Source organism: Microplitis demolitor, chromosome 1 (assembly GCF_026212275.2).
Source record: "Microplitis demolitor isolate Queensland-Clemson2020A chromosome 1, iyMicDemo2.1a, whole genome shotgun sequence".
NCBI classification, from domain to species: Eukaryota; Metazoa; Arthropoda; class Insecta; order Hymenoptera; family Braconidae; genus Microplitis; species Microplitis demolitor.
In genome coordinates this window covers 10,343,337-10,365,461 of record NC_068545.1, presented here as the reverse complement: position 1 = coordinate 10,365,461, position 22,125 = coordinate 10,343,337, and the positions used below count along the sequence as shown (strand labels likewise).

At 32.5% G+C, this 22,125-nt stretch overlaps 2 protein-coding genes across 10 annotated transcripts in view; both read right to left on the bottom strand.

Moving 5' to 3' along the window:
• Nucleotides 1–2,398: 2,398 nt before the first annotated feature.
• Nucleotides 2,399–4,623, bottom strand: LOC128668200 (uncharacterized; the record flags this gene model as incomplete). Its single annotated transcript, XM_053740552.1, has 1 exon — nucleotides 2,399–4,623. A coding segment is annotated over one exon (807 nt), but the record flags the coding sequence as incomplete, so codon positions are not given.
• LOC103575415 (S-adenosylmethionine decarboxylase proenzyme) overlaps nucleotides 4,535–22,125 on the bottom strand; it is an 87,520-nt gene continuing 69,929 nt past the window's right edge. For all 9 annotated transcript variants that reach the window (XM_053743189.1, XM_053743201.1, XM_053743203.1 and 6 more), the window contains one exon: nucleotides 4,535–4,944. In XM_053743189.1, the coding sequence (XP_053599164.1) occupies nucleotides 4,642–4,944 (303 nt within the window). In that variant the 3' untranslated portion in view covers nucleotides 4,535–4,641. The remainder of the gene's footprint in view (nucleotides 4,945–22,125) is intronic.

Here is a 22,125-nt window from a genome sequence, read left to right as displayed (position 1 = left end):
ATTCTGAATTGAGGTTCGCTCTTTAGCTATTTAAGTAACCTCAAATTTATTTATTTTCATACTCTGTAAAAATTTTGTCATATAATTATTGTTATATAAAACTTAGTTGATATATTACATAAAGATAATAAATAAATATTAATAACTTATTGACACGATAAAACACTTAAATACACTCATGTACAGGATGCTGCTGTACCTGCACGCTTACATATTTTTAGTTCACTAGTTGAAATCAGTGAAATTCACTGGTTCAACCAGTGACTAAAAGTTCACTGGTTGAATCAGTGGAATTTCACTGATTCATTTTAAGAGAGAAGCAATTACAAAATCTAATCAGCTCTCGAGATTAATAAAACACGTCGATTGCCGCCTCAACCATTAAAATCGTTTTATTCGTTCGCGAGATATCACACTGATAGAAGGATTTGTTTAGGAGTAATAAATTGATTTATTAAATTTTTCTCAACTGACTTTTTTGGATTTAACAAATATTTAGTAATTATTAACAATATTTATTATAATGAAATAAGTAACTTCTTTATTATTAAGAAATATTTTTAATGCTAACAAAGTCTTATTAACATAAAAGAAATATTTGTTAGCACCAAACAAGGCTTGTTAATATTTAATAAATATTTCTTAGACGAATTTGTCGGTAGAGGGCTACACACGAGCCTGTAGTGGTGTACAAGTATTAAAAAAGCTATATGTGTGTGTCGTTGCGACGTCATATTGTTTACTCCGTTCTAGCTTGCATTGTTGGTTAAACGTAACCTACAACTGAAGCTCTCATATACTTAAATAATATTTATATCAGAAGTGTCTTGTAAATTGTCATCCATATTATAAATATGAAAATATGGAAGCCTTGTTAATTTTATTCAGTTCAATTTTAATCAAATACAAAACCATTAAAAACACATGTACTATCAAACGGATTTTATGTTATTTCTCAGCGTAGTTTAAGAAATTTTAATTTGTTTATTCTAGTTATAGTGTTAATTACTATGAAATTGTATTTTGAAATTAAAAGAACAGAAAATTTTATACGATGGTTGTTTTAGTTATTTTTGTTTATAAATATAAATATTAATGAATGTGTGTAGCTGCATGCAAAAACATATATAGATATATATTCTTGAACTGTGTGATTTTATGAATTAAATTTTAATAAATAAGTTAATAGATAATTTCTTAAATATAAAAAAAAAAATTTGTTCAAATAATAAAAAATATATTAAATATAAAATATTCATTTATTAATTATTAAAAAGTGATTCATTAAATGTTAAAAAGTGATTTATTAAATACTAATAAATCATTTTTTAAATGGAAAGAAATCGCTTATTAAATATTAACAAATCGTTTATTAGATGCTAAGAAATATTTATTAAATACAAAAAAATGATGTTTAAGAAATGATTTGTTAAATATTAATAAATATTTCTTAACTAAAGCTCCGTTAAGAAATAATTTGTTAAATATTAACAAATCTTTTTTAATACTAAGAAATCCTTCTATCAGTGCATGGGAGAAAGAAATGCTAAAAAACGGTTTTTTTTTCGAAAACAATGGCACACAGAAGTATTTTCGAACTCGGAAATGTATTCACAACAATGTTTTTGAGCTCCTTGAGCGGAAGGTTTAGGGCTGGCCCGCAGGGTCAACCGATAGACAGATTTTTTTTCCTTTTTTGATCACCGTTTGTTTTGTTAAAATTCATTGGATAGTTTTTTTAAATAAAAGTTTTGTGAATTTCAATCCTTTTAACTATTGTTCTATTGATTTTTTTATTATACCACCAATGGCACTTTTCGTTATTTTTCACCCCGAAAATAATACCGTTGACCCCATTCGAACTGCAAGTATGAGAAACTTGAAAAACACTCCTTTGAAGCCTAAATTTTGAGGGGTAGTTTTGGCCCCTAGATATGTTTTTCCGCAGCTAAAAAAAATACATGTCTCTTAGATTTTGACGGAGAACAACATACCTCAGTCTTATCGAAGTCAGAGAGGGACACCTGAGATACCTTCTTTGTTAGTATACTACTCTGATTAAGAAAGATGTTTCAAAATTATTTAAAGTAATTAGAGTTCAAATCATTTTACCTTATTTCAAGTATTCAGCTAATTTTTTATCATACTTCTTATAGAAATTTAGTGGTGTAAACCACTTGTAATCAACTTTCTTAACTAGGGCATTGAAACATTTTTGCATGGTTTTTTTTTTTTTTTCATTTTGTTTTTTTGTCATCTTTATTTTGGGAATGAGATTTTTTCAAAATTAGTAGAGGAATGATTTATTAACGTATATCGAAACAAAGAATAATTGAATAAACATACTTTTAAATTTATTCGTAAAGAATTATTTCCATAAATTTTTGAATGAGCACATCTTGACAAGCAAAATTTAAAAAATTAGCATTTTATATTCTTTTGTAACTATGTTATTAAATTTATAGTTATTACGTAAGTTTTTTGGAACTTCCGAATTATATTATTTTACTTACTAGAGCTTCCCTTAAAAACCCTTTTATAATCGCACACTCATGAATGTACAATAAGAGTAAATTGTTTGAAAAATAGATATTTTTCAAGTCTGATATAGTCTATTTACATCAAAAATCATTTTTTGTTAATTTCTTGAGAAGAATTAGCATACTTTTATAAGAATATGATTATTGCAGACAATATAACCATCAGATCAATACAAGATATTTTTTTTTTTAATGTTCGGTTCTTTAAGTTAAAGTTGATTAAAATCTATAACTACAATCATTATTGCAACTTTTACTATAGTAGACATTTTGGAAGTATCTTATAGCCACCCCTGGCGAATACGAACTACGGTAAATTACGGTAACATACGTTAATTTACTGTAAAATGCGGTAATTTATCGTGGGATACGGTACTCTACGGTAAACGTACGACAATACACGGCACAAGTACAGTACTTTTAACGTAAATTTGCTGTAAAAGAACGGTAATTTACCGTTAAATTGTGGCCTGTGATGTATACAGCAAGGTATTACACTGTAATAACTGCAAAAATAAAAAAGTATACGGAACCTACGGTAAAAATCCCGCAAATTACTGTAAATTGCCGTAAGTTACAGTAAAATTCGGCAAATTTGCCGTAGAATTGCTGTATTTTACAGTAATTTACAGCTAAATGCGGTAAATTATGGTAATTTACCGTAATTCGAATCTGCAAGAGACTTTTTCGAACAGATGAAGAATGTTATATAAAAAAATTTTCCTGAGTTTATATTATAGTTATCACTTCCATTTGTTTTTTTGATATGAAATGATTACTGTTTTAAATTTTAAACTTTTTACAACTAGTTATAATCAGACAAGCTATTGAATCATTCTGTTGTTTCATTGAAAGCTCTAAATAAGTAAATAAATCGTAATATAACAACAATAAACTTAAAATAAAGCAAAAATATTGTAAACATAATTCCTCTGTCTTCAAAATTTATTTCGTCTTTTTGAGGCTTAGTAGAAAATATTCTAAGACGATCGTGAAACTCGTAAATAACTCAAAGAAACTTCCTTTGCCGTTTGACACTATGACAGGTTTATCCGTAACGGAAATTAATTTTATTAACTATCCGCAATCATGAGTAGATAGTAATCGCTCGGCTTAAATCAGGAACACAAAGCTAATGATGAATAAAAATTAACTTAGTGCTACGGATCAATAGTAATGAATTAGAAATCACTACTTATAAACAAATTTAAGTAGCACCATTTGTTTCGAATAATTATTGATATTCATAATCATTTTTTTCTTATAGCTCATGCCTTCACGAAATTTTATTTCGCCACCATAAAAATCGTATTTTTGGGTTGGGACAATGAAAACTAATAACCGTAAGAGTTGTATACACTGGGATAGGAAAATAACTACAAGTTCCCGAGTTACATTTTGGTTTTTTTTTTGAATTTTTGGATAAATTGTAAACTGATAGTTTATAATAAGGAGTATAGTGAGGAAACGATTTAGATAAGGAATTACAAATATTACCTACATGCTTGATATTCAATTGATTTTTAAATTCGTAAGAATTAATTTTTGATTTCGAAACATCATTTGTTAAATTATTTACAATTAACAGTTGTAATACTTTCCTATGATAAACACAAATGTCACTAGATACTAATGATTTTTGTAAGGGAGAATTACCAGTGTGCTCATTTACTAGAGACTTTAAAGATGTTTTTTGATGAATTTTATTTATAGTCATAATTTTTATAAATAGTTGAATTACTCGGGCCGAGCGCTTTGGATGTAATATAATAGAGTTCGATGTTGATTCTAAAGCAATATTTTCTTTGACTTCTGAAATAGTAAAATTTTTAATTGACTCATAAGAAAAACTTTTTATGGTATGTTTGATATTTTTATTAAATTTACGAAGTCTTTGATTTTTATCTGCATCAAATAATTTCGATTCAGTCTTCAAAGTATCTCTGTGTTGGAGTAGAGATACTGAAAAATGTTTCGGAATTTTTTTGTGATAGACAGAAATTTTATTAGTTGGCTTCGAAACTAAAAAATAATTAGGATTAGTATGTGTCCTATCTATGTTCTGTATAATATGAACTAGAGATAGGCTATCTCTAAACCATCAGCTTGGAAATTTAGAATAAAATGCACAGATGAGATCATAATCTTTGAAACGACAATATTGAATATCATCACGTAACCACTCGCCATCGAAGTTGAGATAACTCGCTTGTTTAAATTCTCGTGGAGTGTTGGCTGCAATAGATGCTTTATTGGCGAACATTATCACGACGAAATTTTCAGGTTTAAATGCTTTGAGAACCCGCTCAATTACATCTGCATAGTTTTCTTCAGGAATGTTAGTTTCAAATGAAACATATGAAAATTCTGGTTCTGGCGTGATGTGGATAGTCATATAGCTTCCCTGAAATCAAATAAATTTATAAAGTAAACAAAAAAAAAAAAAAAGAATACAGTTAAATTTGCATCTAACTCTAAGAGTCAGTCTCGGAGCATCACACAATAGTCACAAAAATTAGGGGATATCAAAAAATTTCCCAATTATTAAGTGATTTTCAACATGCTATAATTCAAAGAGAAATGGGCGTACAGTAAAAACAAATTGTAGCTTCAAGTATTTAGTTTTCCGACCTAATCTTGAACGGTATTGGAGTAATCCTAAGAAGACCGATGCAACAAAAAATTTCCAAATGTTTGCTCGTTAATGATCATACCTTAAAAATCTTAAAGGTAGGATCATCGAAAAAAAAATTATTGAAGACCATGGACTGTTTTCAAGACAAGTAAAAATTTGAAAATTATTTTTTGCGTCGGTCATCTTAGGATTACTCTGATACCATGCATGATAAAAATTTTTCAAGTCTAGATGTGAAAACTAGACACTCGAAGCTACAAATTGTTTCATTTTGTTTTTACTAAACGACCCCATATAACAATCTTGTCCAAGGCCTGAGCAAGTCTGGTCTCAACTTCGATAGACGTTAGTGTCTTTTTCTACCTATGTGTCTTGCTGCAGATATTTGAGGCCAGATTTCGATAGCAAGTCTAGTGCAAGCCCTATACAAGAAATTCATGTCAGATTATAACTCAATTCTGGAGGAAAACTAAAGTTGAAAATAGTTGATGACTTGTTCAAGATCTGCTCAAGGCTCAAAATTGGCATTGAACCTTGAGCAGATCTTGAGCAAGCCATGCGTAGAAAAAGACACTGGTGACCGGGGATTTTGCTTTAGGCATTAGCACCAGAATCTTGCTCAAGCATGTGATACTTGGGACCACTTCCCTCTGCGTTATAGCATGTTAAAAATCACTTGAAAATTTTGAATTTTTTCAATATCCCTTAATTTTTGTGACTAGTGTACTTATTCATTGAGTATGAAGAAATTTTTTTAAATTTATGTCTTTAAACTCTAAAAAAACAACACAAATATAAGTTTTGTAAAGTAAAGGAGTTTTTTCAATAAATCATTATTCAACAGCCATAAGAATAAAAAAATGTTAAGACAATACTTTCTAATGTTTAGCGAATTTTTTCAAAAACTATTTCTTTTTTGTAGAGCGTTTAATTGTCAAAATAAGCTTGTAATGATCTGTGCGGTATACTAATTCGCTAGTGGGTTATAAGATTCAAAAGTAAAAAAGTAAAATTATTAAAATGAGGTCAGTGTTTGAGTCTTGATGTCATTGAAACCAGTCATTTTACGGTTATTTCGAATAAGACCTCTTTTGTAGAGCATGAAATTTTTATTGGGAAAATCGTAGTCTTTCATCCTTAAATTGAATTGATTACGAGTTATTAAAATTTAAAATTTTTATAAAAATAAGAATCGATAACTGCAATAATGCACCTATAAATGTTAGTAAAGTTCATCAATAATATACAGCTACATGTAATACTGTATATGCATATTTATACATATTGTAACGGGTTTTTCATCACCAGGGATCTACCAGAGTGAAGTCCGAATACACTTACGATTTGGCAGCATTGTTCAAAATATTTAATGTTGGGTACCAGGTGATTTTAGAATCATAATCACTAATAAACAATTATCAAAAATTGGCTCTGGATGGCGGATCGGGGAAAGGTCAGGCACTTAAGATTACGATTAAATAATTGATCAAAATTAACACAAAAATATATTCGTCTATTAAACAAAAGAAAATAAATTGATCAGGATCACTAAAATTAATCGATTACAAAAAAAATATCATTTGCCGTTATCGTTTTGACCGATATAAACAAAAAACCACAAATTGCTCGCAAAAGTCATACTTGATCAAAACACAAAGTCAGTTCATTGCTCATAGAAAAACAGTCAGTTGTCGAAATAAAATAAACTTATTTTATTTTTCACACACACATACAACGTGAGTTTTAACGGAATACTTGACAAGTGACGTCAGAGTATTGAACACGACAAGACTCTACTGCCGTACGAATAATCCGTAATTCTCAGAATTGCTTGATGAAATAAAATAAAATAAAAATAATATTTTATTTCGGTGATTCGTTAAATTGCACTATCATACAGTTATTAGACGTAACTAATTATTAAATTAATTATTATTTACACAAAACGCGTTTCACTTGTTCGTTAAGCAAAATCCATCGGTCGTACACTTAACTCAGTTCTCGTGCCGGGGCTTCGGCTTGTTCACTTGTTCACGAAAGCGGTTATTGACGATTTCCAAATCATTTCTATGTGGATTAATTGTTCGTAATTTAAATTCGGATTGTTCTTAACGGCGTAAATCAAATTGTTATATAGTCGGGATGAAAATTGATCGTTTGGTCGGAGTCGAATTGTTCAAAGATACCGAAATGTGGCTGTTTAGTTCGGCTTCTCAGCCGAATCTCCCTTTCAATCCATGCATTGGATCAATTGCTCGGTCAAAATCAAAATTTTTGATTCTAGATGTTACTAGAATTTGCTTATCGGGTAACTATTTATTATATTCAAATAATTTTAAACCACGAGTCGATGTCGAATTTTTATCATGTTACAATAAATAGAGGCTGGAAGTTCTTTTTTATAAAAATCACAGGAGAATAGAATGTGGTCCACTATCTCGATGTAATTTTGGGTACAGAGTCGGCAGATACTCTTAGGATCTATTTTGCGGGTTCCTTGGTTGGTGGAAATAAAGGGCATGTATCGAATAGTCAATCTCACGTGGGTGAGCATGCGCTTTTGTAGCATTGGAGAGCGTGAAGCGGTGAAAAGCAGGACTCCCGTGCATGAAAGCTAGGTCAAGTTTGCTTTCCATACTGAAGCGTCCTTTTTTCTCCAAAGGCATGAAATGTTTATTTTTCTAGAATAATTTTCATTTGTGCTGCCCAGTTGAACTTAACATTACCTATCATCCCTCGTCGGTCATTACACAATTCTACTTGATGAAAGAAGCAGCTTTTAGTAAGTCCGTTGTGGATAGACTCCAGTATATATATCAAAAACTTTATAAAGTTTATATACCATAAAACATAGTTTATAAAGCCCAAGTTCGACTTTCAATGCGTAGGTAGGTGTACTACTAGGTTGACATAGAACTTTTCTGTAGTGATCTGCTTAGGATGTCTCTATTTTCTCAACATAAGCGAGCCCCCACATCGGAAAAGCATAGAAGTGAATTGATGTTACCATTAAATTAAGTAGTTTGACATTTGAAGACCAAGATATATTTTTTGCTAAACTTTCGATCGTTAGAGTCGCTCCAATTGCCATTTTGGCTTTTTTGATTGCAAAGTTCACAGACTTTTGACTAAGCATTAACATAGAGATCAAGGTACCTAGATATATAAATGTACTCAGTACTCCAAGATTGCTTTCTTTGCAGTAGAAGCGGTTGAGTTCTACTGCTTTAAGTTTTCCGGCTTTCCTGAAGATCATGATTTTTGTTATTTTCACGCTAATGTGTAGACCATTGAGATCACAGTACAGCTCGGGTAGTATTAAGAGTTCATTTAGGTCTTTCACGCTGCTGCCTAAGAGTATAGTATCGTCAGCATACATATGAATGAGTAAATCAAGGATACTACTTATTTTAATGTCAGTACAGTCGTAGTTACAAAGAATTTCAAAGTTGGTAATAAATGAGATGAAGAGTAGAGGAGTTAAGCTTTCACCTTGTAAAACATCTTCTATGATCTGAAACTTGATTGAAAAATTAATAGACTATAACTTAATAGACTAATTAGAATGTTGATAATTTTTGTACATACTCCTAGGTGAAACAGTTTTTGCCTCAGTTTCAGATGAGGTATAGAATCAAAAGCTCGCTTATAGTCAGCGAAAAAAGTATTGGCGATTGAAGTATGTAAATTGTCTCAGCACAGCTTTTTTTGGCTCTGAATCCTATTTAAGATTTAGAAATTTTATTACATTTTTCTACTCAAGGTTCCAGCCTTTTAGTTAAGAGCACAGTAAAAATTTTGGTTTGCGGCTTCTGACGGCCTGTCAGTATTCCTTTGAATTCTTTGTATTTGCGAAACGGTCTCGTAGCTACGTATTATAAGTTTTTTTGTTATGATTAAATTTTTGTAACTTAATTAAGAAGACAGATAGTCTTGTCTGTACTCTTTGAAATTGGATCTGAAACAAACTTTATGACCAGCTTTGGATTTTTCTTTGCGTTTACACAGTCTCTATCAAACCAAGTTTGTTCGAAAAGGGTACCAAGCTGAAGTTTCCGTGATAAACATACCTGTATAGTCAGCCACTTCTGTGATGACCTTCTTTAAACTTGTATCTTTAGCATTGATATCCTTTGTTAAAATAAAAAATGTATCGTTTGTAACTGATAAATAGAGAGAATACACTAGTCACAACAATTAAAGGATATGAAAAATACTTCAAATTTTTAAGTGATTTTCAACATGCTGTAACTCGGAGGGAAACGGTCGTACAGTAAAAACAAGAAATCAAATTGTAAATTCAAGTGTCTAGTTTTCAGATCTAGACATAAAAAAATTTTATCATGCACGATTTCGGAGTAATTCTGCGAAAACCACCGTAAAAAAAAATTTCCAAATTTTTGCTCGTCTTAAAAACAGTCTATGGGCTTCAATAAATTTATTTTGATAATCTTACTTTAAAGTTCTTTTAGGTACTTTAACGTCCTTCAATTGCTGCCTTTGAAAAGTCTCTACGACGATTGTGCGCCGAGTTATCACCGATCAAAACAAACAAGTCCATTTTGACTTTGACAATTAATAACTCGGGATATATTAATCGTACAGAGAGCTGGATCTGTGTATATGCTCAAACATGCTTTTAAACTAGGAGGTTCAAATATTCGAATTGTACGAATTATTCGATACGAATTATCCGAATAGTTCGAATTATAAGAATAGTTTGAACTATTTGAATAATCCGAACTCAAATCTAATAATAAACTAATTAGTAAAAAACAGAAGAATTTGTTCAAAGAATAAATAGTAATAAATAAATACTTCGAACTACACTTATCCAAAAAACTTAAAGGAACAAGAAAATTTTATAAAATTTTTAACGATTTGTGGAAGTCTGTATTTTCGTGAAAAATGATCGTATTGATAAAATAAAAAACCAAATTGAAGCTAGAAATCTCTAGTTTGACAATCTTTCAGCCAAATAATTTTCTGAGCCACAGTTTTTGCGGAATCATAAGAAATAGGTCGAGACAAAATTTTTCTAAATTTTTTGGTTTTGTTTTTTAGGTCTACGGGGCCGGAAAAATTTTTTTCGAAAAAACCAATTGATGACACTTTTAGGAAATTATTTCGGCTACAATTTGTTTTTTTTTTTAGTTTCTCTGTACGACAATTTGCTGCTGAGATATCAGCCTTCAAATGAAAAAGGATCCTTTTGTCTTTCATTATTGATATCTCAGCAACTAATGATCGCACAGTAATTAAAGGGGTAGCTTAAGAAACTTGATTAAATAAATACCCTACAGGCTTTGATTGGCCCTACAGGCCAATATCAATTTGAAAACCCCACAAAAAATGGCCATTTTCTGGTTTTTTAGTCAACTCATCGCTACTTTGTAAATATCGATAAAAAAACAATGTTGCCAGGTGATTTTACAGCTTAATGTACCGCCAAAAACCCTGGAAATTTTCAGATTGACCCATTGAACCGTTTGTCCGGGCCGATTGCTCAAAGTTTTATAAAACAATTAAAGGAACAAGTTTTGTTCCTTAATTTGTATAATCATTACCAAAATGAAAAAATTAATTTTTTTCGGATTTTCTTCCATTTTCACGTTAGTTATTTAGTAAATGTAAGGTAAAGAGAAAAAAAAATTTTTTTCCGAAAAACGAAAAAAAAAAAATAATAAAAAATTCTTGTTTTATCTCGTTTTTTGAAAAATTTTTTTTTTTCAAAAAAATCGAAAATAGAGCCTGTAGGGTATTTAGTCAAGTTTCTCAAACTGCCGGTTAATTACTGTGCGACCATTAGTTGCTGAGATATCAATAATCAAAGACAAAAGGATCCTTTTTCATTTGAAGGCTGATATCTCAGCAGCTAATTGTCTTACAGAGAAACAAAAAAAAAAAAAAAGCAAATTTTAGCCGAATAAATTTCCTAAACGAGTCATGAATTGTTTTTTTCGAAAAAAATTTTCCCGGCCCCGTAGACCTAAAAAACAAAACCAAAAAATTTAGAACAATTTTGTCTCGGCTTAGTTTTTATGATTCCGCAAAAACTGTGGCTCAGAAAATTATTTGGCTGAAAGATTGTCAAACTAGAGATTTCAAGCTTCAATTTGCTTTTTTTTTTTTTTTTTTAATACGATCATTTTTCACGAAAATTCAGACTTCCACAAATCGTTAAAAATCTTATAAAATTTTCTTGTTCCTTTAAGTTTTTTGGATAAGTGTATTTTAATAGTTCGAGTTATTTGAATATTCGATTCGAGTTTTATATCGAATGTCACTATTCGATTGAAATACTACTCGCATATTTCGAACTTTAAAATTCTGCGCTCAAATATCCCAGCTTTTCCATTGCAACTGCACTGGTGTTTTACCATATTAGTGCTGCATATGTGAGTATTGGCTTTATTAATATTTAGTAACAAATCATTTTAGCTCTTCTATTTAAATGCTTACAGTAGAACAATCGTCGATTCGCCAAGAATGCTGCTTTAGCTTTATCAATTTGTACATCGACATGCTTGTTAGGTTTTGCAACTCATCAAGATACATCCCTAAATATTTTACTATTGCCTTATGCGGAACGTTAATCACTTCATCTGTGCCAGGAATCATCGCCTTAAGCGAGAAGATGTTCAATCCTGGTTTACTGGCACTGGAGAGGTAATGTACCGGTCACCGGAATATTATAGTTTCTTATTTTGCTGGGTTTTATCCGCAGATTCCAGGTCTGGTAGTACTTATGTATGGGTCCAGTAGCTCTTGCAGTAGTTGTCTTATATTCTCAGGTGATTTATCAATAAAGTAGACTATCAGGTCGTCAGCAAGTGATATTGCTAGGTCCAGTTCAGCTTTTAAATTGAATAGCTTAAGTATTGCTGCTGTAAATATGTTGAACAGATTGGTGAATATACTGTCCCCTGTTGGTGTCCCTCTTTAATCACCGAGACTATGCTTGAAGTGTTAATATCATCCCTTACAATGAAGTTTTCGCCGTGTATCGTATCTTACATCAGTAGGATCATTCACTCTGGGAACCCTAGTCTTATTAGTTTAAAAATCCGTTTAACCACGGAATCAAACGCTTTTTCGAGGTCGATCAGCATCGCTCCGACTAATTAGTTATAGTGAAGTTGTTGTATATCCGAGATTAGTATATTAATTGCGTGGACTGTTGAGTGATTGTATTTGAAACCGAATTGTTGTTTAAGTATTATCTTATTATCGGTGCAGAACTTGCTGATCTGGATATTCATGATTTTTTTTAACTAGTTCACTGAGGGTGGGAGTGTGGCTGATCAGCCTATAGCTAGTTACTTTTGAGGGATCCTTGTCCTTTCTTCATGATCGGTAATACTTTGGCTCTTTTCCACTTCTTGGGAAAATAGTACAGGTTGAGCGCGTTATTGAATATGATTGTTAGGATATGAATAGCGTTGTCAGGCAGACGTTTTAATACCATTGTTGGGATACCGTCAACTCCACTTGACGTTTTATTTGGAAGCTTGATGAGAATTTTGTTTAATGTGAAACTATTTATGAAGCAATGCTCCATTTTTGCTTCTTGCTTGAGCAGTGACGCCGGGTTCGTTTCAGTGAACTCCGTGAATGACTTGTTGTTCTTGTGACTGTTTTTTAGGGTTGCTTTTATGTTATTAGTTTCTCGATCAATAATTCCCTTAAGTCTATATCCATTGTTCAAATATCTTGCCGAGTTTACGGACTGTAGGAATTCACCAATAACATCTATTATATTAATTGGTCTCGATGTGATGATTTTACTGTTTCAGGTGACCTTTAATTCATTCCATTGGATCTTGTATAGAGTTGGGTTACTACGCTCCAATATCTGATCTCCAATTTTGATGAGGTTTCTCTTTCTGAGTAATCTGTGAACCTTTGGGAAAAAACATGTCAGGTTCTTATGATTTATTTCTTTTAATTGATTTGCATAGTAACTAGCTGATGCGTTGGCGAACTCGGTTCTCAGTTCCTCTTTCAGCAGTTTAACGATCTTTTTTGCTTCTTCTACTTCAAAGTGGTATGATACTGAGTCTTTTCTTTGCATCTTGTGCATGTTAAATATTATTTCGGTTTTGTTCTTGTGGAGTTTTTTGATCCTTGTATTTATGTATTTGTGGATACTGTTGTGTGGTTTAAATTTTGGCATGACTTCCTCGATTGTGTTTAATATTATTTGGCTGGTCACTGACATGCTCGTCTATGTCGTCTTGAGTTAGATTACGGTTTTCTGAGATAACTGTTGTATAGCTTGTTTGTAGTTTGTTGGTGAACTTTCTTCATTTCGTAGCTTTGTAGTTGTATCGGTGTTGTTCTTGGTGCTTATTAGTGTATTCCAATTTATTTGGTAGTTTTTTGTGAATTCTAGGGACTGGTGGTCGCCATCATATAAGCAAATGGTTATTCTATTCTGGATCAGGTCTGTGATTTGCAAGTGATGCAAATATCTTGGAATGATTGGCTATCCAGTCATGATGTTGTCAGCGTCTTGTGGATTGTGACATTGTATCTACGGGCTTCAGTAGCTTCTGATTTTCTCAGGTAACGTTTCCGCTCATTATCTGCATAATCTCCCCACTCCATGCTTCTGCCGTTGAACTCACACATTGTCACAAATATGTTATCATCCAGATTTAATTTTAATTAATTAAAGAGGTTATTAAGTTTATCTACGAAAATTTTTATGTTGGAGTTTGTGGCATATGAACTTATAATGTTAATGTTTTAAGCATCATTATTGAGTACCTTGAGCTTGATAGTGGGGAATTCAATTATCTCGTTGCTTGCAGATATTGGCGCGTTGACTTTATAACGTAAACCGTTTTTATTTTCGCGACGGAAACGCAAACAAAACCCGGAATCTGTATGTGGTCACCCACGTGTAATAGAAATTATAAAACATAATAATAAATATAACTCAAAATAATAAATAAAATAAAAGTGTGCCTGAACCAGCTCCTCAGGCTGGGTTAGTGCACGAGGGCACCAGCCCGTTTTTACAAAACGGACAAAAATTATAAAATATCAGGAGAGAGATCACAAGACAAAATTTTGAACTAGAATGTATGCACCAAACGGAAAGACAACCAAATAAATATTATAAATAGAAATAATTGTTACATCCGATTAATTTTTATAATTTTCAAAATAATTTTTTTTTAATTCATAAAAGAATTTTATAACACACAATGAGTCAAGCGAACATCAAAACATCTATGAACAAGAAAAATCTTAGAAATGGGGAGAAAAATGGATGCGCCGACCAAAGTGAAAATTATGGAGGGGCAGATAAGAAAATTTTGGGTCTGAGTAACGAGTGAAGTCTCGCTCTCTTCTCGCTGCAATCGTCAAAGTGTAATCACTTTTTTCTACAATGAAGAAGAAAAAAAGAAAATTAAGTGGTAGTGATTTTAATAACAAAAGCTATGAGACAAAAATAACAATTAATAGCCATAAGATATTTTGGAAACAATTTATTTATATTAAATAAAACTTTAAAAATGTTCAGTTTAGTTATATCAGAATTACAAAATTAAAATTCGAACACATGTATTTTAAAATCAAAATAGTAAATATAATTTTTGAATTTTATGATTAGAGTCGGCTGCTAGATACCTAATGCTTTTATTATTAATTGTGAAAAACTGATTTAAATAACGTACCGAAAAATTGTATAACTGACAACGATCTTGAAATCTCAAACAGTGTTATTAGAGAATAATCTTTTAATCTCAATAATTTTTTAATTGAGTTGACAATATAGTTAGAATTTAAAATTTAAATATCGTATTATCAATTTAAATCGCATTAATTTAAAAATAAACCTATCTTCCTGAATAAAAGATCTCTGAGGTTCCCGGTCTATAGGCTTCGGCTTGAACCAAATACCCACAAAACATTCATTTACGTCAATCTTTGACATAACACAATAAGAAATAAATATTACTAAGATATATCCCGGAAATAAACAAACAAATGTTAGCTATCAGTGGAATTCTTCAACTATATTAATTAATTCAAATATATTTGTAAATATAAATCCAATAAACTATTACAATTCCGAATATCATTTACTATACATTAATCCTTTATCATAATTTTCATGAAATAATAATATGCTCATATTAGCTAAATAATAATAATAATAATCAATTAAATTATCTACTGGGGGAGTAAAATTACAAATTTACTCTTCAAACTCAATATAAAATTTATACAAATAAAAAATTCTAATGTTTTCATTATTTTATATTATTTACTCTGAGGAGTCAATACGTACCATGAAATTACAAAAAGAATTTTACCCAGAGAAATAATATACTAAATACTCAAATATAATTATACAATATGACGTTAAATACTAGTGTGACAAGGATCCAAACACGCTATCCTTGTTTAATCCACTAATGAATTTATTTGATGCGTCAACGTACGTATGCACCAAACTCTGGGACATACGCCGAATGTATTCAACTTAATGTTACAATAATAAATCAGGTTATTATTGTATTGGCTGTTGGTTTGACACCCACACGCGAAGGATCTCTGATCCTAAGGATTATAACATCCGCCAACCTTGAGCTTGCTCAATGTTTTGCGTTATGGTAGAAGAGAAGGGATTTTGCAGCGCGAGTATGCCCAAAAGGGTGAAGCATCGGCTTCCGGTCGATGGAGGTGGACTTAGGTCCCGTTACCTTAATTAATTATATCTATATATATATTCTTCAAACTCCCTTTTAGTGTGATTTGGCTTCGATAATTAGAGTGTGACTTGCTCGGGAAAGTCGAAAATTTATCAAGGGATGAACAAGCGGATAATGGCTTGTTAGGAACCCGAAAGAAACAAGTGGAGGAAGCCTTCTACATAGGGTATGGAAAGCAGTTGCACCCTACCACTTAAGCAACCAGTTGACCAGAGCTGGAGTCTGGTACCACTTTCCAAGCCCACTGTGGCCAGAGTCTTTTTTATTTCCTGATAGCAGCAGTGTTGGCCCAAAAGAGGTTGGACTAGTGGTGGCTAGAGGTAAGGCACCCACACGCATTGCATGCCTAAGGGGTAGCTTATGCTCAGATTTCGCTTTTATAATATTACGGTAGAAAACAGTGAATACGCAACGCGAGTATGCCCAAAAGGGTGTGGTATTGGCTTTCCGTTAAATGAAGGTGGACTTCGGTTCCGTTACATTAATCAAGTAATTAATTATCTACATGTATATGGATATATATTAGGGTACTTCGTTTGAAACAACTATTTTATTTTCTGGTCAATCGAGGGAATAATGTTCTAAACATGTAAAAAAAAAATTCTCATCAAAGATGAGCTCTTAATTTTAATTTTAAGTACTCACTAAATGAATTTGAAATTTTTCCATTTAATTAACATGTAAATTTTGATATTCTTTTTCAATTCTCTATAGCTCCACAGCATTGCAAGAAATTAAGTCGCTATTAGGTGAAAATAATAGAGGAATCCTACGTCTTTAAAAGTGTTTGTAGCTAATTTACATTTTGTAACTGACTTCACTAGTAAAAAATCTTAAAGCTAATTTTTTCTCAAATTTCATGTTTTTTTTTTTTTTTTACTCGCAAACAACTAACTTTAGAACAAAATTTTACAGGATTTTTTTTTATAGAAAATTTGATTTCCTACAGAAAAAGGTATTTAAGCTATTACCTTAGAGCTAGTAGTTTCCGAGATAAATCTAATTAAACATCTCAAAACTTAAAAAATTGCTGTTTAATCCAAGATTTCAGTATTTTTTAAAAAAATTATGGCCGTAGAAACATATCATGCATAAGAATAAGATATGTGAATACATATTACACATTTATATGTAATTATAAAAAGTATGAAACAGTTATCTTTGCACTGAGAGAGGTAGTATTTGAAAAAGCTTCCGATGGTTAAACAAAGACATTTGAGTTAAGATGAAAAAAGATGGAGGTAAGTATAATAGGCGGCAGTTTCGTATTACTGGGCATATTTTTGATGATATATTTACCAGTGAATACCCTAGCATACCTGATTTACGGTAAAATTCGGGCGGATTTACCGTAATTTACGGGAAATGGGTAAATTACGGTGGGTTTACCGTTCTCTACGGCATTTTACCGTAGAGTGCGGCAAATTTATCGTAAAATTCGGGTGCATTACCTAATTACCGTAATGTACGGTAAATCGGAATTTTACGGTGGATTACCGTAATTTACGGTGGGTTTACCGTAATCCACCGTAATTTGGGTCTGTTAGGGATAATATTTATTTCTTCGGCCATAATTTTATGAAGAAGTACTGAAATTTCGGATGAAACAGCAATTTTTGAAATTTTGAGATGTTTAATTAGGTTTATCTCGGAAACTACTAGCTCTACAGTTTTTGTAGAAAATAAAATTTTCTATAAACAAAAGTCCTGTATAATTTTGTTCTAAAGTTAGTGGTTTGCGGGTAAAATAAAAAACACTATAAAATTTGAGAAAAAATTGGCTTTAATATTTTTTATCAGTGAGGCCAGTTACAAAACTTAAATTATCAACAAAAACTTTAAAAAAAAAAAAAAAAGAAATTTTTTTTTTCGTATTTCTTAAATATTTCAGAGTCTATTTGCCTAAATGATCTAAGATTCATTCATTAAAAAGATATGAGAGATTTGCACACACACACACACACACACACACACACACACACACACACACACACACACACACATATACATCCATACAGACTTCGCTCTGAAAATGTCTGAATAGCATCCTCGCACCTTCAAACGTCAACATATGATGAAAACCCGATTTTTGAAAATCAGGGTGAAACCAATAACTTCCTGCATTTTTTTAAAATCGCCAATTTTTCAGCAGGAAGTTAAAAAAATCAAAATTTACATGTTGATGAAATGGGAAAATTACGAATTCTTTAAGCGAGTACTTAAAATTAAAATTAAAAGAGCTCATCTTTAGTGAGGATTTTTTTTACATGTTTAGAACATTATTCCGTCGATGGACCATAAAAAAAAAATAGTCGTTCCAAACGAAGCACTCTAATATATATATATATATATATATATATTTAGCGGTTAAGGGTACAATTAAATATAATAAATAAATTATTTAAACCAACTAATTATGTTAAATGAATGTTTTTATTTAACGAACGAATTTAACACAGTGAAATTGAGAATACAATCGAAAAATGCTTAGATACGTGTAAGCAGTCCAGCAGTATAACTTATCGTATCTCTACGAATGAGGTAAAGGCGGAGAACAGAAAAATCGATGTTCAACGTAGATTGCCGAAATTAATCGACCACTTATTACTGTAGCAACACTACAGAACTCCCCTTGTTTTTTAAATTTTTTTTCATTTAATACACGACAATTAAAGTAATGGAATATTTACAAATGATATGAATAAATTAATAAGTAAATGAATGAATATAATACAATGGTGAATTATTACTTTGTGAAAAAAACTTTTATATAAAAGAAATTGAATCGCGTAAATTTTTTTGTATGTTAAACCAGACTCAGCGTTTTTAGGTCTCGGTTGCTGTGTTATTCGGCTGGGAGTTTGTTTTTATCGTCACTGTGTCAACTGAATTCGCATCGTAAACCGGCTTCAATCTATCCACTGAAATAGCGATTTGTCGTCCACGAAAATCAACGATGAAGTATTTATCGTGTCGAGTTATTACACGGTATGGACCTTTGTACGGCGCTGAGAAAGATGGTCCAACCTGATCGTTTCGCACCAGTACGTGACTGCAAGTACTAAGGTTTTGCGAAACAGAAAATAAAATGCTTGCCGTGACGCAACATTTCGGCCGGTGCCAATGAATTAAAATGACGTTTTAATGTATTGACAGTGTGATGAGGTGTAGTTTTATTACTGGGAGTAAATGATTCACCAGGCAAACGAATTGGCTCACCTTACGCTAATTCAGCCGGGATCAACTAGATGTCGTCTTTCCAAGCAGCGCGTAAGCCAAGCAAAGCGGCTGGTAATACGTCATACCATGACTCTTGATGACACAAAAGTGCTGTTTTTAGCTGACGATGTAAACGTTCGACACGGCTGTTGGCATGCGGGTGATACGGTGTAGTATGCAGGTATTTTATTCCATACATTTTTAGTAACGTTTGAAATAACGACGATTCGAATTGCGGACCTTGGTCCGAAGTTATACGTTTCGGTATTCCGTGGCATGAAATCCAGTGCAGCTATTGTTCATGTGCTATCGTCTCTGCAGTTCCATTGGATAACGGAACAGTCTCAGGAAACCTCGTGAATCGGTCGATGATCGTTAAACACTGGTTAAAGCCTCTTGACGATTGTAGAGAGACTAGACGTATCGTTTAGAGACCAACTTAAGTGATCCTTTGATTCCAGGATAAGCTAGCGAGTGCAGTGAATCAAATACTTTCTTTCTCAGCGACTCTGGAATGTATGGTCGCACTACACCTGACGCGGTATCACAATACAGTACAAGTCCATTATCGAGTCGTATCGTCTTTAAATTTAAAGCAGTTGTTTGACGTAACAACTGCTGAAGTTCGTCGTCAGTTTGTTGAGCATCAGCAAGTTCTTGCGACGTTATAGCGATAGATACTGTTTCGACACGTGACAATGTGTTAGCGACAATATTGTCGGTACCCGACACATGGCGAATACCGGTGGTGAATTGATCGATAATATCAAGTCGATGAAATTGCCAAGGCGATACTCTTTCGGTGCGCTGTCTGTAAGCGTGCTGAAGCGGCTTGTGATCAGTGTAGATCGTAAAATGCCGGCCTTTGAAAATATGCCGAAAGTATTTAACAGCTTTGTAGATGGTGTTCAACTCGCGGTCGTACGTCGACAATTTTTGACGAGGGGAGACTTTTTGACTGAAAAATGCTAGTGGTATTCAGCTGTTATCCACTTTTTGTTGCAATACGGCCCCAATTCCTATTTCGGATGCATCGGCGAATATTGCCCAGTCAGCATCGATTTTGGGATGAATCAACGAAGAAGCATCTGCGAGAGTTCGTTTAGCTGACTTAAAAGACTCGTGAAGTTCAGTTAACTGGATGATAGCCTTCAACTTTTGTTCCTTCCAAAATTTTATTAAGTTTTTTATTAAATTTTGCCGAGAAATCGACGCAGAGTTTTTACTGTAGTAGGAGGCTCGAAATTGACAATAGCCTCGACTTTTTCGGGTAACGGCTTGATTCCGTCTTAAGTGATGAGATGGCTGAGAAGTTTTACTTCCGTTGGACCAAATTGGCATTTTGGAACATTAATTACCATTCCGTATTCACGGAGACGCTCGAATAAAATTTTCAGGTGCTCCATGTGTTGTTTTTCGTCGTTAGATGTGATTAGGATATCGTCAATGTACGAAAAGACGAAGTCAAGGTCACGAGTAATCTCATCGATGAATCTTTGAAATGTTTGAGCCGCGTTTTAAAGCCCAAACGTCATAAACCTGAACTTGAATAGTCCAAACGGTGTAATGATCGCCGTTTTCGGCACATCCTCCGGTGCAACGGGTATTTGCAAAAATGCCTTTGCAAAATCGACGACTGAAAATATATTTTTACCGTGTAAAAATGCGGCAAAGTCATCAAGATAATACCATGAGTATTTATCGATTAAGGTTCGATCGTTAAGTGGTCGGTAATCAGCGCACGGCATCCATTCTCCGGACTTCTTCTGCGCTAAATGAAGTGGTGAAGCCCAGGCGTTGTTGGAAAGTCTGCAAATATCTTCTTCGATCATTTTACGGAACTCGGCTTGTGCAATTTTCAGCTTATCTGGAGCTAGGCGTCTTGCTCTGCACGAAACTAGCGGTCTAGGTGACGTTCGAATATGATGCACCGTTGAATGTTTTTTGTTTGACGCTGAATAGCATCAGGTCGTGTAATATCGGCAAATGTGTCGTGTGAGAATTTCCGGGTGTCAGTAAACCAGTGATGCCATTATGAAGCCATATTCGTTTTAGGTCGACTAGAAAGTCATAATAACTTAAGAAGTCTGCATCTACAATCGGTTTAGCGACCCTGATTAAACAAAACGGTTTGTGACGATTCAAAACGATTAAAAATTTAATCATCATTAATCGTCTTTAATCGTCAAAAGACGATTTATTATTTTACGATTAAAAATGATTAATGACGATTAAAATTTCAAATTGTCATAAATCGTTTTTAATCTTCATGCGTAACCAGAAATTGCAATATTATTTTACAATTAAAGACGATTCATGACGATTTGAAATTTGTAATCGTCACGAATCGTCGTTAATCTTCATGCAGGACAAGACATTGTAATATTATTTTACGATTAAAAACGATTCATGACGATTAAAAATTTCAAATCATCATGGATCGTCTATCATCGTAAAATAATATTGCAATTTCTGGTTCCGCATAAAGATTAAAGACGATTCATAACGATTTGAAATTTTTAATCGTGATGAATCATCTTTAATCGTAAAATAATAAATAGCAATTTCTGGTCCTGCATGAAGATATAAAGCGATTAAAAATTTAACCGTTTTTAATCCTTTTGAATCATCAATTGACGATTCATGATGATTCAAAACGATTAAAACAGTTTTAATGGTCAAAATCGTTTTGTTTAATCAGGGGACGTAAGCAATGATAAAATTCCATGAGAATTCACAGCGAAATCCAAGGTTCAATGTAATTGATTTTAAACCATAGGTTTGAATTATCGAGCCGTTTGCGGCATACAATTGGTAACCTATGGATGTACTAATTGATTTCAGCCAGTCACGTGGAAAAACGGATATATCGGAGCTGGAATCAACAAGATATTTCGTTCCTGTAGTTCGGTCTCTAATAAATAGGCGGCGAGAAATTGATTAAAAATCATTGGCCCCCTCTATTGATTCTCGTTTGCGTTTCTCTGCCATTTGCAGCAGG